The sequence below is a fragment of the Netta rufina genome (assembly GCF_964035555.1).
Source record: "Netta rufina genome assembly, chromosome: 1".
NCBI classification, from domain to species: Eukaryota; Metazoa; Chordata; class Aves; order Anseriformes; family Anatidae; genus Netta; species Netta rufina.
The window spans coordinates 44170639-44187086 of NC_140123.1; the positions used below are offsets into that span (position 1 = coordinate 44170639).

A 16448-nucleotide genomic window follows, 5' to 3' on the forward strand; every position below is an offset into this window, starting at 1 on the left:
CTGAACTCCTTTTGATTGTATTTGAGAGGATATCATTCACTTTCGGCACACCTGACGTCCTGACGTAAATCAAGCATGTTTTTACCACTCTAGTCTTTTACAAAATAAATTAAATTAGAGTAGTACATCTTAATGCAAGTAAACCAAGTTTCTTATTTATGTGTATCACTTCAATCTAACCTAACAGGAGAAATACAAACGAGAACAAGAAAAACTGAGGGAAGAATGGCTGCGAGCTAAGCAAGAAGCTGAAAGAGAGAACTCCAAGTATTTGGATGAGGTAAACTATGAATATGGCTTCACTTCTGACTGATAAGCTTCATGGTTTCATAGGTTTGTTTGTTTATGTATTAGAAACACATAAACGGGCAAGTAGTTATTTTATGTCACTTATCTTGGTTTGGAAAAGAAATGGTCCTAAAATAAAATTATTGTCTATAACTTGGTAGAAAGAGGTTGCAAAGATGGAAAGGAAAGAGGAAATACGGTGTTCTGAGACCTGTTGAATTCGACTTTTTTTCATCGTGGATTGGTTAGATAACTAACGCAAGAGAGGTTGGCATAATGTTATAGCATGTAGGAACTATTGTGATGAGAATGAAATGGTCACATTTATTGTATAATAATTACCTCCTAATTTTACCTTTGAAATTCTGCTTCAATGCTTCTTTAGGCACGTTTGTAATATTCTGGCTTGTTAATAGCACCTAGTTTGTTCCATCTCTGGAAAATGTACATATCAAGTCATATTCAATTTTGCTATCATATATTTTAGAACTTTGAGTGTGTGTAGTTTCTATAGCTGCCTACTATTGTGTCTGTTGTTTTTGAGAAGATGTACGGGTTTTTTGTTGAGCATGGAAGGTGTGAGATCTCTATTGCTACATGAGTGCAACTTCCAGCATCTCAGCTGGATCACTTGTGTTTATATGGTCATGAACATGAAGACTCTAAAATCTTAGGACTTCAAATTGAAGAAAATTCTTTGAGCTGTTAAAGAACTTCGCTGTATGAGAGTGTAAAAAACAATTTTTTTTAATTATAAGAAATTTGAATGGACCAGTCCTTAATTTGAAGAGAACAAATACTCTTTGCCTTTAAAACTTATTTTGACCACGGAAAGATCTTTTTTTGTGTTTGAGATAAAAGTTTTAGAGTGGTAAGTCTGAGGCTTGACTTTCAAATGGCACTAGAATGTAGGAGGATGAAATTTCCTCCACGTGATGATTCATGTGAAATACACTGGTCTGATAGCCACTTATGATGGCTCTCTTAGGTGGGTCTTGGAAGTCAAAACACTGTGGAGAAATGTTGGATGTCACAAAGAGCTTGTTTCCGGTGGGGATTTAAGTGGAAATGGAGTGGCATGAAATGCAAGAGATGCTTTAGAAGGCTGAATGCTTCATATACTTGTGGACAAGCTGCCCATTGTGCTTCCTAAGACTGCTGTGTGGAATGAAGCTTTTGAATTAGGAGAATGTGCTAGCAGACACACACACACACACACACACACACACACACACATACACACATCAAAAGTGTATGCCGCCTGTGTTTTGCATTCAGAGTTGTAGGGATGCTTTTTACAACAGTCTTCCCTCATGGAATAAATAACCTAATTCAGCTACCTGTTTAAAAACAAAACAAAACCAACCAACCAGAAAAACAAATAAACACCAGAGCTCTCCCCCCTAAAAACATTTATTTTCTTTGCTACAGGAGCAGACCGTTCTAACCTTAAACACGCTCTCTGTCTCTGCACGGGCTCCATCTGTGTCCAGCTGGGGGGCAAGCCCCGAAGCAAGTACTCCTGAGGAGCCAGAAGGAGATGTAGGAAATGAGCTGGCAGCACACTTGCTGGGCAAGGAAGAAGAGAGGAGACATCAGAAGGAATGGAGTGTCCAGGAAGAAGCAGCACTGCATTTTGAGCAAGAAAGGGAACTTGAAGAGCTAGAGCTTGAAAGACAACGTAAAGAGAGGGAGAAGCAGTATGCTGAGGAGCAGAGGCGGCGGGCGGAGATGGAGGAGCAGAGGCGGCGGGCGGAGATGGAGGAGCAGAGGCGGCGGGCAGAAAAGCCAAAGGAGGTGTCGGTGGAGACATCTCAGTACCAAAGGTTTGTACTTGTGATGAGATGAACACTCCCTTCTTCATAAAAATTCAAATATCTTTCTAAAGGGAGCGTATATCCTGAATATATAAGTGCATTCATGTAGGATTCATATTGCAGATTAATCAGTGCAAGATGTTGCATAATAGTCTCAGCCTGCTAACACCTTGTATATGTAGTTTGTCAGGGAAACAGTAAAAATATCCATGGTTCTGCCATCATTCACACATTCTGTAAGCATAATCAGATAGGTACCTGTGACTGAGTTGCCATAATTTGAGTCCCACTGCTTCTTAGTCCATTTTGTTGCAAACCAATTATTTACCTCATGCAGACCAGTCTTCTTCTGTGTTCCAAAAGTCTAGAAATAATTGCATTTTCATTTTCACATTTCAGCTGAAGAAAGATATTTAGAAGCTGATGGGTGATAACTTAAAATTCTGCAGCCTGGCTGGCAGTGCTCATTGATATAAATATCTTATTACACAGAGTATCCTGCTGAGGCTGAATAAAATGTTCTTTATTTCTGAATGTAGAAGAATCAGGTGTGAGATGAAATTTTCTTCCATGAATCAAGTGCTCTATTAACCTACTTCTGCTCGTTTTTAAATAGGATGTACATATACAGTAATTTTAGCCAAATCAGAGATGACCTAAAACACTTACTGTGAACTCTTGTGTAAGAACCCTTGTGTAAGAATGTAAAGTAAGAGTCACTGGCCCAAAGTACAGGTCTTTCAAAAGAAATACCAGGTTAATTCTTTTCCAACAAGTGCATGACTGATTTTCCAGACTCATCTATCATTGTAGCTTGACAATATGACAATAAAATTTAATTGTGCTAGCGTGCTAATTTATCAATGAGGGGCATTGTGCTATATGAGTTAACAAATACTGTCTTAGTCATCAAAGCCTGTTAGAAATACCCATAGTGGATATTTCTATCCTTGAGCATGATAAAGTTTCTTCCATTAATTTCTACATCAGATTGCTTAAAAAAAAAGTTTACAAGTGCATGTTCTTGTCCAGAAGTTCTCCAACAATTCTACAGGCATCATGGGAAATTAATCTGTTCAAAAGATTAGAATAGTAACTTTTTCTTGTTTCTTGTGCACTTAGCTTACTGCCTTGAGTTGCAACTAACTTTGCTCTTTCTCTCAGTTTTTTTTCTTTGTTCTTGTGTTATCTTCAGTAATTTCTGCTTATACATGATATCAAGTTAAATCTTAAGAGAAGAAAATATGATTATGAAATTGCATATATTTGCAGGGAAGGCTGTGAGATCTGTAGTTACTTCAGCTCACAGAGAATTATTGCTGCTTCAGATCCCTGCTGAGCAAAGCAGAGGCACAGTTGTTACAATGGCTAAACAGGTTCTTGGCAGCTGAACCAGGGTTTCTCTGTAGTTTTAGCTTTCCCCAGTTGCAAGGTAATAGGACATTGTTCAGTAACTTATTAGGCTGCTGTAATATCTGCATATCTAAATATCTGATATATGCTTTAGTCTCAGAGGATGCAATTGCTTGAGGTTGCTGCAAAAGGATGTGTTTTGCTAAACAAGGATGTTGTTTAGTAAAGTTCAAACTGGAATTTAAAGTAGCTATTGTTAAATGTTTGTTTTACAATGATATCCCAAGATTTGGCTTGAAATCTGAAATGCTCTATAAACACATATGAAGGCACAATATTTACTAAAAAGAGCTGGATTAGCTCAGCTGATGGCAGAGTGCTAAGGCTGGGGACAGGCAACTGGAAGAGCTTTGTTTGTAGAAGTTAGTGAGTGTTTCTCTCTATGGATTACAGATGGCACCCATGAAATTTGCTACAATATGCATCTAACTTCTGAAGAACTCCTGTGTTTTGACAAAGCTATCTCCTGGCTTTGTAATGGATGAGATCACTGTTGTATATTGGTCTTTGTAATTTTTCCAGTGTCTTAGAAAGTCTTGGTCTTTTTTATTCTCTCTCATGTATTTGTTTGACCAACTTCTGAAATTACTTTTTTTTTTTCTGTATGCATATTTACTGCTTGTTCAATTTCTAGATTTTTTTTGTGTGTTTACTACCTTTTTTTTAATTTTTGTTGCCTCTAGACATCATGAGCATTATGAAGGATCTAAAACAATAGAGGACCGACCTGGCCACCCTTTTATTGAGAGGTAAGAAGAAATTGAATCAGTAGATAGGTTGAAACATCTTCAGCAATTAATTGTCAACTATTTAGGCATGTTGAAGTTTAGAATCCTTGTCACTTACAAAAAGTAATTTCAGGCTGTTTTTCTAACAACGTTTATTTTGGGCTTCTTTTTTACATTGTTTTGGACTGATAAAATTAAACCTTTTTAGATCTTTGTGTATGTATGGTTTTGTTTTTTTCTCAAGGATCTGCTTTGAATATTTTTGGCAGGAAATAGAGTTCTATTTTTTTCTCTGTATATAAAGGTAATCTTTTTTTTTTTTTTTTTAATAGGCATTATGAACGTTATGAAACTTCCAAAATCATTGAGGAGCATCCTGGTCAGTTATTGTCTGACAGGTATGTGATACTGGATTTTGGTATATATGGTAATATTACTGTTTCTGTGTCAGAAAGTCTTGAAACTTCCAATTAGCTTCAGCCAGCTAAGCGTATACCATGCATCACTGCTGTGTTTTGCAGGTTTTTTTATGTCTTCTTTTTGTATTGAGAAAACAAGTAGCCAAACTTTTGGCAAATTATATGCTGTGCTGTAAACAACAGTTAGTCAGTCAGTAGGATTTTACTGGGAGAAGCAGAACTATAAGGAAGTAAATATGTGGGTGGTACTAGACTTATCTGGCTGGAAAACAATCCTGTGGTTGTGTCACAGTGTGCTGTACAAACTAAGGTGCAGTCATCTCAACGAAGATTGTGAAATTTAAGAGAGAGCAAACAGGGAGGGAAGTGACAGCAGCAGCGTATTTATCAGGAAGATAGTAATGTGCCACCTGTTAAGTTATACTCTCTTACCTTAGCAACTTTGCATTTTGTTTTGCTTGTTGGTTAGCTTGGGGGATTTTTGTTGTTGTATGTGGGTTTTTCTTTTTTCAATAGAATGTACTAGCTGGTACAAATCCACTGGACTTTTTAAATAGTGTCCTTTTTAGTTATTGGGCTGTGGTTTAAACAAAAAAAAAAAAAAGGCAAAGAAAAAAAAAGCTGAGCATTTGTATCCAGATATAAATCCAGAGCCTTTGTATTAAGCCTTTGTCTTAGATAGCATCTCACAGTAATGAAAGATTTCTGCTGTGTATTTAGTCAGGTCTTACAATTGAGTGAGCATGCCTTTGTATCTTAAGAGGAACCCCAACATTCACAGGGAACAACTATAATAAATAAGTTATCTGGAAGATCTAAATCTAACTTCAGAAGGTACCTGCACTAGGTAGTTACCTCTTGCATACATGTATGAAGAGAACACTCAAGTGCTTAAAAGCATCTCAGACCAGGTTGACCCACTTTTTGGAGCTCCTGTTCAATATGACCAAATGTGCAATTGTTGCATATTCTTAAGGAATAAAATAGGGCAAATAATCAGAACGTGGGGGAGCAAGAAGTTTGTAATTGGTTTATGCATCCTGTATCTGTACACAAAGGACAAAACTCCCTCAGCACATTTTTATGCATCCAGTGTTACACTCATAGACATACTGTTGTAACAGCTTTGAGTTGTGTCCCAGGAAAATACTTCTGTCCCTTTCTGAAGCATTTTAAAATAAGAAAATGGCTCTTATTACTTGAGACTAATAATACAGCACAGAGGTATGGCTGAAGCTCCTGCTATGTAGTGTCAGTAACACAGGTTTTTGCTGTTTGCCTTCCTGTATAGTGAATGGCATTTCTTGGCCAAAACTGATTAAAAAAATATGCTGCTGGGTATAATCAGTGAATAATAAATTTCCTATGAATAGTCTGCATGCAGTGTTTGAGAAGGTATTTAGCTTGGTGATGTTACTGGAGTATGTTTCAAGTTACTTATGAATCTAAATCATTTATAAACCTGCTTTGAAAGTTACTGCTCCTTGATTGTACTTTTTTCTGTAAGCTTCCACAGGGAAGTGACTTTGTTTTTATGTTTTTTCTGAGGGGTGTAGGGGGGAGCTGCTGGGGGTGGGGGTTGATTTAAGCAAGTACAATGATCAGTCCCTTATAGCTGAAGCACTGGGAACTTTTGATGCATAACTTCAGCTTTTAATGTATGGCAACCTATGTTTCGCAATACATTTTTTACAATATAATACCCTGTTGTGTTTTTGTACATTTTTGATTAAAGGGATGTTGGAAAAGGTGGCTGTAGTCTGCAATGACTTTGCAAAAATCTTTGTCCATGATGAAGTCTCCTGCTTGAGGTAGTGAAATTAATATTTTCTATGTTTTTAGGAATAAATCCAAGTCAACTTCAGAATTGAATGAATTCACTGCAAACAGAAATGGTAAATACTTTTTAATTTCCATTATTTTTAAATACATTTTTAAAGAGGTGTATCAGGAGTAGTTATCCTATGAAAAATAATTTTCAAGGTGCTTTTTCATAGTTACACCGTAAATTCAAATTTATATGATGGCACGACTTAATGAAGTTCCAACATAAAGAGGAAATTCATTTGTCCTAGGCTTATCTGTTGACTGTGTATGATTAACTGCTGTCTTAAAGTAGCACTAATTACAAAGGGATCTTAGTCATCTAAAAGTTTGGCATCTGAAAATGTAGATGAAACCCATCATGTAGATATATTATTGAAAACCTTTGCATTCTTGATGTGTTGACTTAGTCAATTAAAAAAAACAAAAGCTGCATATACCAAGCTGATAATGTTTTTAACACAATTGTTTGCTGGTTTTAGCTTATGTTAGGATGGGGATAACACAGGTGGAAGTTAACTCTTGATACTGTCACAGTGGCCCTGCAGCTTCCTGGACTGCAGTTCACTGCTACCTTTCTTGAGTTGTCCTTCAGTTATGTTAATGGGTTTTTGTTTGTTTTCAGAGAAAAGTGTATGGCAGGGGGAGGAAGACTGTCTTAAATATATTACACTTGAAAATTCCTGAAAGCTATTCCTGTGTCTAAAATGTAGTTAGAAAAAGTAATCATAATAATATAGTCATCATAGTCAATCATAGTAATCAAAAGTAAGTCATAGAAATTATAATATCCCGAGTTGGAAGATATCCACAAGGATCATCAAGTCCGTCTCCTGAGAGGGTTGTCTAAACGCTTCTTGAACTCTGTCAGGCTGTTGTATTGCATTAAAGAATATTGCAAATTGACAACGTTGCTTTCACACATAAAGCACAGTCATTGAAGCTAATGAAAGAATACACACTATTTTATAATGGCAATCTGTAGTAGTAAAATCAAAAGCATATCTGTAGTCAGAGTAGTATTTAAAAAGACTGAAATTTAAATTGAAGCGACTTATTGCTGAGTGATTTTCTTGATTAAATAGTCTTACTATAAAGAATAGTTACTGGGTTTAGAAAATAAAGAAAAAAATGTTATCTGTCAATGAAGATTGGAGAAAGGTTTCCCCTTTCAAAAATTCAAACAAGGATCAAAAGAGGTAGTACAGCATAATCTCATTTCCACTGGTTAGTTACCACAGTGTCTATGTATTAGAGAAACATTCTGTTAATGTTTTTAGTTAATTTTTATATATACGTATACACACGTGCATAAATGTATACCTTTTTGTAATATGAGGTTAATGTGTTTAGTGTGAGTAGAGAAAGAATTCCTGAAAACAGAGACAACTTATGGATGCTGAAAGTATTCCACCATTCACATATTTTGTGTGCTTCAGTTTGTGTTGGAGGAAGTCTTGTGGAAATAGAATAAATTATTCCATTTAAATACATATGTACACAAATGTTTATATATTTTTACTAGAGGCAAAAAAAATAATAATCATTTTTGGATAATTCAATATTCCCTTCTATATGTTTAACTTATTAATGGAAATATGAGTAAAACATCTTGCAATAATAGTGGGATATTGACAAGTTTGATGCTAGCAATATGAAACCCAACCATAAAAAGGAACTAAAGTAGCTTGTAAATGTGGAGATGAATGTCTGCTTCTGGAGTTATACTTAAGAGTACTAGATGCTCATTAACTGTATTTGTGCCTGAATGTTGTCTGAACAGGTACTCAGGGCAAGCATTCGGAGAGGTCTTGGAACACGGGGGACCTGCAGAAGGGGTCTCAGAAGGAGCACAACCTGTCTGCGGCAGAGTTAGAGAGACAACAAATCCTTCAGGAAATGAGAAAGAGAACATCTCTACACACGGACAGCAGCTGGATTAGGCAGCGTAGTTCCAGTGTACATAAGGAGCCTATTAGTTTATACGGCAATAGTATGAGGAGGTAGGAACCATGTCAAAAGTTGTTTGTGTCTCCTCCGATATGTTTGGTTAGTCTAAACTTCAGCTTGTATTACAGAGCACTGAAACAAATCCATCATGTAAAATGATTGAAGGTAAACTGAATAGCAACACAGGTAGTGGTGGCAGTGGTATTCTAGGTTCTCTAGATGAGATTAAATCTCTGAAAAGAATGTGGATGTGACCTGCAAATAACACAATGGAAATCAATAGCTCTAACAGATGTGTTTAAGAATTTCAGTAGGACAATTCAGTGTGGAAATAACTATAGTTAAAGAGTGTACCTCTTTTACATAGAAGTAGTGTATCAGAAAGTGTTGAGTTCACTTCTTGCTTTAAGTAATGCATGAGTACTGGGCTTGTCACTTAGGAAATAGCTAAATTATCAGTCAGGAGAGTGTTTGGCTATTGGGCCAACACCTTGTTCATAGACCATGTTGCTGTGCAGCCTGGGTGGATTGTTATTTCTGATCTGGTATCCCTTAGAGAGAAAAAATAAAAACAAAACAAAAAAAAACCCCACACACTATCTGAAGTATGTTGCTGTGCAACAAATTCTGACATAGTTTACCCTGATAAGACATCAGTGAAGGGTGTTTTGCTGTTATTCTGCAGTCATTAAGTGCAAGCCTCTCCTTCAGCTCTCCTGCTTTCTTTCCCATGAGACTAGGACTGGACACAAAGGATAATTTGCAGCTCAGATATTTTTAAATTGGTCTGATCATCTTGAGCAATATTCTAAACATACAAGTATATTCATGCTAGAAAATCCTAGAATAAAATATGCTAGGATAATATGCTAGGATAATTCTTTTGTCTTTTGAACTCAGAATGTAGCCGTTTTGGTTCAGGTGTGCTACCATTTATATTTGTACATGTACCTGTGTTACAGAGGAGAGTCGTTGGACAACCTTGATTCTCCAAGAACAAGCTCATGGAGACACCGTTCATGGTTAAACCAGTCTGCCTCCACTTCATCTCTGTCCTCTAGTCAAGATCTCAGTCGCCCGGTGTCTACTTCAAACCGAGCCTACATGTGCACTCCTTCCTCTGCCAAAGCACCTCCTCTGGCCTCCTCTGTGAGGGCCCCATCTGTGTCCCAGCCTGCCCCCCGAGTTCAGTCTCCCGTCTCTGCTCCCCAGACAGGGTCACAGACACGCAGCAGGTGAGTGGGTGCCCTTCTGCTGGGAAGATAGAGACGTTGGACCTCACTGAAGAGTGGACTGTGTAGATATGGTGGTCTACAGCAGTGGTCTCACCAGTAACGTTAATGAACAAGTCTGAAAAGTACCCATGTTTTTCTGGCTGGATAGAATAGTGGAAATGAGGGCGGGTATTACCTCTCTGCTCCAGACATTCAGAAAATTTCCCAGGTTTGTCATCAGTGCTTGACATAAGTTTTTTTTTTTTTTTTAAATAAAAAAAAAAAAACACACTGGAATAATAAATTTCTCCATCTCCAAGCTGTATGTTGGTTACCAAAATGCTTAGTAAAAGCCTACTCCAGTTGGCACTTCTGATATTTATTTCCGTAGGTTTGTTTTAACAAAAGATTCCTCAAACTGACACTTTATGGCCCTCACCTTCATCTCTCCTCCCCCTTTCCTGGCATGTGGTCAATATCATCTCAAGGAGCACTCAGGAATGCTCATAACCCATGACCCTGGAGAATTACATAGTAGGATGTTGTTTTTAATCTAGGAGGAGAAAGCAGGAACTGCAAAATGTTTTGAAACAATCTGGAATTCAGTTGTGGTAGGATAGATAAGTCTGCTGTTTTATGAACTTGAAACATTTTAAAAATACCTCTAGATAAGAGTGGAGAGGATCTCACACACACAATTACATGCATTATATATAACAGCACTGTAAACACTTCTTCACTAGCTCTTACATTCTCAGACACTTTTTGATAAATTGAACATTTTTTTTGAAGCTAGGTTCTTACATTCCTTATAATGTAAGAAAACGACCTTCTTAAACGTTTGCTTATCTTGTTCCCACTTCCATTCTCTGATTTGTTAACATCTTGGTAGATCTAAGGAAATTGAACTCCATATGGTGTATGTTCAAAGAGTTAATGTAATATTGTATGTCCAGGACTAACCTGTTACCTAACAAGGTGCAGATGGTGGAACTTGGCAGGGGTGCTTGCTAAAACTTAGTTTTCAGGATAATTCCTTGTAAATAAGGCAGGAGCACAAAACCCGTGTGTTTTTGCTCTTCAATCCTAACAATATACTTTTAAGTTTATTGTAGGAGGTACTGTATACAATGAAATCTCTCCCAAGAATGTGACAAAAAATTCTTCATTTGTTCCTATGTAACTTTGATCTAAATTATAACACTTCAGCTTTTCCTAGATCTCAGATCTACTGCAAATAATACTCCTTTTCAGTTTATTTTCCTCAAGCCTAGTAGTCCACTTTTTACCAGTACGTTCTTGGTTTTAATCTCAAAAATTATTTAACTTTTCTTTGCCTTTTTAGACATTTTCAAGCTGGTTATAAGGATTTTCATTCTGTATCTAGGTCAGTCAGTGGGAAGAAAATCTGTTCATACTGTAATAACGTTCTGGGCAAAGGAGCAGCCATGATCATTGAGTCTCTTGGTCTTTGTTATCATTTACATTGCTTTAAGGTGAGAGTTGGGAAGTATCATCGTGAAGGAACAGGAACTAATCAGAAGCACGCATGGCTACTCAATGTTATGCTCACAGGGGCTCTACTAAAATCACTTGCTTCGCCTTCTACTCTGACAGCGTGGTATCTGCAGATTTCCATGAGGCAGTCCTATCTGCAGGCATTTAGCACTCAACTCTAGGACGATTTCATAAATGTTAGAGCTAAGAAGTAAGAATTCAACAAGTAGATGGACACACTGACTGTGAGATCATAGTTCTTTGAATTAGCAGCAAAAGAATCAGAAGGTGCTTGAGCCTCCTTTCCTAGAGAAATCAGATCCTTTTAAAATATCTCAGCTTGGACCCTGGCAATTGCAGCATCTAAGATGACCTGTCACTGCTAAACTAATCCTAGCAGTGTTCATGCGGTGCTTTCCAGGCAAAGGTATGTTGTCAGTGTTCAAACTGGCAAGATACAACCAAGCACCAAACCAGGTTTTAAACTAATCAGCCGTGGTTAGTAGCTAGGTATATTAAGCTCATTTTCAGCACTGAGACGCAGTTGCAAGATTTCCAGTCAGCGTGGGGTAAATGCAGACTGGGGGAAAAATAATAATAATAAAAACCTTCCTGCAAAAGATGTAAAAGCACTCTTACTTTCCCTGACATAGGACTAGATGAGGAATTAGACTTGGCTTTGGAGGTGCCATCATACCTTGCATCTTCCATGGCTTTAGCAAAGACTCCTCTGTGTCTCATTCAGTTTCCCTCTGTGCCCAGCTCAAATTATCAGAATATTACAAGGGATTGACTCAAAGCTCTTTCCTGTCCTGCCCACCCAGACAGTAATCCACAGAGGCTGATTTTTACTCCCTTGCTGCAGAACATGTCCTCTGTGTAAGGGGGTCCACCTGTAGGCCCTAACCTACTTAAGGCAATTGGAAATATTTTTGTTCAAGTTTCATGATCTTAAGATTTGTTCAATCTTTCATAAACGTTGGAAAAACCTGCCATCCAGAAGATTCATTTCTCATTTAAGCAGGCAAGTTATGTGTAGAAAGTCAGTTACTTCTCATAAATTTGTTAAGGATAGTGTTATGATCTGAGTTCCTGTCCTTCCAGAGGTGGTTCATATCCATAGCAAAGATGTGTTCAGCCAGCATAGTTAAATTGTTTACTGCTGGTATGAAAGTTATCAAGCCATTTATTCATGCGTTCAAGAAAAGTGAAATTGGCCCCTCTTCCCACAGATTTGTTACTATGATGCAAAGCTAGTGAAGTGTGTAGGACGCAAGTGTATGCTACTTTGACTGCCAAAGGGTTGAGGAACCCAGCACACGTATTGCCACATGGAAATCTGCAAGTAGCACACCCAGGTGTTCGGTGCCAAAATTGCTGTTGCCAGACAACAAATTCTTCCTTGTTGAGCCAACTTTAGTTTTCAGAGAAACTGAAGTTCAAATTAGATTTAATGAACTAATCTCTAAATAGCATCTGGTCTATGTTTGCTTAGTTGGTGTCTCTCTGCTATTCGTTGTCCAGTCATCACCTTAAAAATACTTTCTCAGGGTTGGTTGCATTTTGATCTACTAATCATTATACATTTGCTTCTAGTGGTTATGGGTTTGTGGTTCAAGCTTTGTTGGGCTTAATTCAAGCTGCTTTTGAGAAACATTTCCTTTTTTTTTAGTATTTTGTAAGGAGTTGCTAACTACTGATCTATCATACAGTGTGTTGCCTGTGGATGCGACCTTGGGGGATCCCACTCTGGAGCTGAAGTCAGGATCCGAAACAACAAACTCTTCTGCAACGACTGCTATATCAGATTTAAAAGTAAGGCAATCCAGTTGCAGTGTGCATGACTGTAATTCTTCTTTGTGCTGTAAAACTTCAACTGTTTGTACAACTGAGACAGTTGATAGCTTTCATGTTTTGCTTCAAGTTGCTGTGTTAGTGAAAAGGTTTAGAAAGGTCTGATTTGTCTGTTCCTGTCTTTTGTAGGGTGTAGTCATTCTTAACTTTTAACTTGCTGGTAGATGGTTTTACCACCTTGTTATTAAATGGCTTCAAACAGACAACGCAGTGTAGTCGTCCTGTTTTCTTCATAGATCTGAGAAGGTGGTATTGAGAAGTTGCCTAGGCAGCAAACAACTTCTATTGATAACAAAGAAGTCTTTTTTTGAGAATCTGTCTACATTTTTTTTTTAAAGTAATCTAAATATGTGTTTAGTTCAGTCCTAACCAAAAGTGGAAAGATATTAATTTATCTTGTGCAGGTGGCAGAAATGCTTCTTTCTTTTTGCATGCTATCATTATTTGAATTATAGGTCTGTGATTGGTTATTCGTTTAGGTACAAGTTCAGCAGGAATTGATTTACTTACAGATCTTAATTAAAAGGTGCAGTATAACTTTTTTCCTTTATTATAGTTTGCAGAATTCTGATTTATGGAGCATGATGTTAAGGATTTGAATAGTAGTGTTTTTTTTTTTTTTTTTTTTTTTTTTCTGCTGTCATACATGATAGTAGACAACCTCCGAATTTTGAGAAATCATAGTTTTATATAGCTTTATGTAGCAAATATGGAATTCTCTAGAATGATAGAATTCAGTTAAGGGAAAAGGATTTCTGAACGATTTACTGGGAAGCATGCATGTTTTTACATGAGCCCAGCACGTTTTTCTAATTGTGGTCCAGAAGGCAGTGAAGGGAACAGGATACTCATGCTACTACACATGAGCAGGACTTTAGCATCTGCTGGCTGAGAAGCCCAGCTCAGAAAAAAAAAGAGAAGCTCTGCATCTGATGCTTTTGCTGTTTTCAGGCTCTTTTGGCTTCCATGGGGAGGAAAAGCTGACTGCACCATTGAAATGATTGTTTTTAGCCCTAGCTAAAAACAAGCAGAAAACCCCTCATCTCTACTTGATGCTAACAGTGTATTCACAGAGGCTAATGTTAGGTGCAGGGACACCTCTGCAATCAGTGGAAGGAGGAAGAAAATCCCTCCCCTTCCCTCTGGAGATGATCCAGAGCACTGGCTCAAATCTCTCCAAATGTTAGAGATTATTGGAGATTGCCTGTTTGGAGATTATATCTCCTTGTTGAGTTTGAGACTGCGCTGAAGTGACTGTGTTCCTAATTAAAGCACCAAAGTATGTGAGCAATTCAATCTGGAGCCTGCTCATGTTTTTTTAGCTTTATGTTTTCTTTTGGGTGCAAAATTTCTGTATGAGTTTGGAACTGAAAAAAAAGAAGTTTATTATTCCCCGACAAAGACAGTATTCAGGGATGGAACTAACCCAAAACTTTATCATGGATGAAGCACTATTTAATCTCTCTGACATTATAGCCAATAAAGTCATGACAGTGAGTAGCCTTTCAGAAGCAAAATTAATCTCCGATAAGTGGTTGTATACCCTTCAGTGGTTGTATACCCTTCCCTTCAGACTGCATCTTCTTGGGTCAGTGGGCACCTCATAACATAAGAGCTTGTTAGGAGCTTGTGGGTAGGAAATGAAATATTGAAACTAGTGATTTGACCAATACAAAAACTAGCTATGTGATTACTACAATGAAAATATATACTGACAATGCAGCAGTGGTCTGTAATGCAGATAACTTTTGTTTGCAGTTAACATTTCACATCACTCTGATAATTCGGTAGTTTGGAATGTGAACATATTGGCTAAAATGTTTGATAAACTGTAGGATTATTAATATTCACAATGTAATTTTACAGTCAAATATTTCTGCACATTTTAATGTTGATTTTGTTTTAAACTTATAACATTATAGTGAAACACTGGTGTATTGGCAGGTTCCCTCAAATATGTGTAGAGAGAGAGAGGATAACCTTTTCTTGGTTTTAATATATATTGCTATAGTTATTTAGCAAATCCTAATCCGATTTATTGAAGGTTAAATTCAGAAAAACAGTGACCCTCTATTTGTGTTGATACTAAAAACAATTCCTAAGAACTTGGTAAGGTGCATGTTCTGTGGAAAACTACTTGGCCTGAAATATTTGCAGTGCTGTAGTTGAATTAAACCCAAGTTTTTATTGCTTATTACATTTGACTTTGTAGACTCAAAATGTATGCCTTACGTTTTGTTCCAAATTTCATAGATACTGGTAACACCATTGTCTGTCAATCTTTTAAGTGAAAATTTTATTTTTTGTCGTGAAGATTCTTCAATAGCTAGAATTTAATTACAGTTTTTTCTCTTAACAGCTGGACAACCAACCTCCATGTGAAGCAAACCTAGATATGAAACCACTGTTGCAGATAAAAGAAGAGGTGATTGCTGCTGATGTAGATCTATAAATATATATATTGTGTGTGTGTGTTTTTTCTAAGAGTAACTCTTGCTTGTCTAGTCTTCATAGCAATGCATTATATTCCTCATACAACTGTATTTTTATTTATGATAAAGTAATTGCAGTAAGGAAATATCTGGGGAAGATGCTTTTACAGCTTCAAGTACAGAGAGCACAAGGGAGAATAAGTATATTTTCAATATATTTTTGAGGCTTATAATCAACTAGTTGACTTTCCAATGGTATATGAAGAGGGTATTTTGTTTCTAAGCTCTCGAAGTGAGCATTAGAGAAATAGTTAATATAAATATATATTTGCAATTGCTGTCTTTATTTTTGACATATACTGAGAGTGAATTCTCTGGGTTAATACGAAGCTGCGTTTAAATGCACACAAATGTGTCTGCTTTCCATACGCTGGTTTCTAAAATTATGTGCTTTCTGAAACTTCAATACAAAGAATAATCTGTTTGCTCAGTGGTGATGGCATAATATTCTGTGGAATCCATTCAATGGAAAGAGTTCTCTTTTCCTATTTGAAAAATGTAACTATCACTTTTTCCTCCACAAACTAGATGGAGAATGGTTGTTGAATTACAGTATATTTGTAAATAAAATTTCTGATGTTGCATTTATTAGAAGTCTCTTCTATTTCACTCTAGCAAAATGTGTTGTTAAGGTGATTTGCTGAAATATAACTTGAATTCTGGTCCTGGGAAAACCTTTTTCTATGAAAGGGTTAAAATGTCACCATAAAAATGTGTAAGAACAGTAGTTCTTGCTTTTTTCTTTTCACTCACAGACTTCAAATTTTATATGTATTTCTCCTGTCAAATTCCTCCCCCCCCCCCCCCAGCCTTTAATATAAGTGGTGAGACTGATTCTCTGCCCTGTATGCTCATCACTGAAGCAGGACAATCAGGTGAAGTGGAAGTTGCCCAAAATTTCTCAGAAAGAAACTGAAAGAAAAATCTTTGTCATGGGCTAGCTTCTCTACCC

The 16448-nt window shown here is 37.0% G+C and overlaps 1 protein-coding gene across 9 annotated transcripts in view; it reads left to right on the forward strand.

Moving 5' to 3' along the window:
* LMO7 (LIM domain 7) overlaps positions 1 to 16084 on the forward strand; it is a 72598-nt gene extending 56514 nt beyond the window's left edge. For all 9 annotated transcript variants that reach the window (XM_084283456.1, XM_084283461.1, XM_084283459.1 and 6 more), the window contains 10 exons: positions 188 to 280; positions 1720 to 2114; positions 4202 to 4267; positions 4579 to 4644; positions 6508 to 6560; positions 8273 to 8492; positions 9402 to 9674; positions 11041 to 11149; positions 12863 to 12965; positions 15364 to 16084. In XM_084283456.1, the coding sequence (XP_084139582.1) occupies positions 188 to 280; positions 1720 to 2114; positions 4202 to 4267; positions 4579 to 4644; positions 6508 to 6560; positions 8273 to 8492; positions 9402 to 9674; positions 11041 to 11149; positions 12863 to 12965; positions 15364 to 15386 (1401 nt within the window). In that variant the 3' untranslated portion in view covers positions 15387 to 16084. The remainder of the gene's footprint in view (positions 1 to 187; positions 281 to 1719; positions 2115 to 4201; positions 4268 to 4578; positions 4645 to 6507; positions 6561 to 8272; positions 8493 to 9401; positions 9675 to 11040; positions 11150 to 12862; positions 12966 to 15363) is intronic.
* The last annotated feature ends 364 nt before the right edge of the window (positions 16085 to 16448 follow it).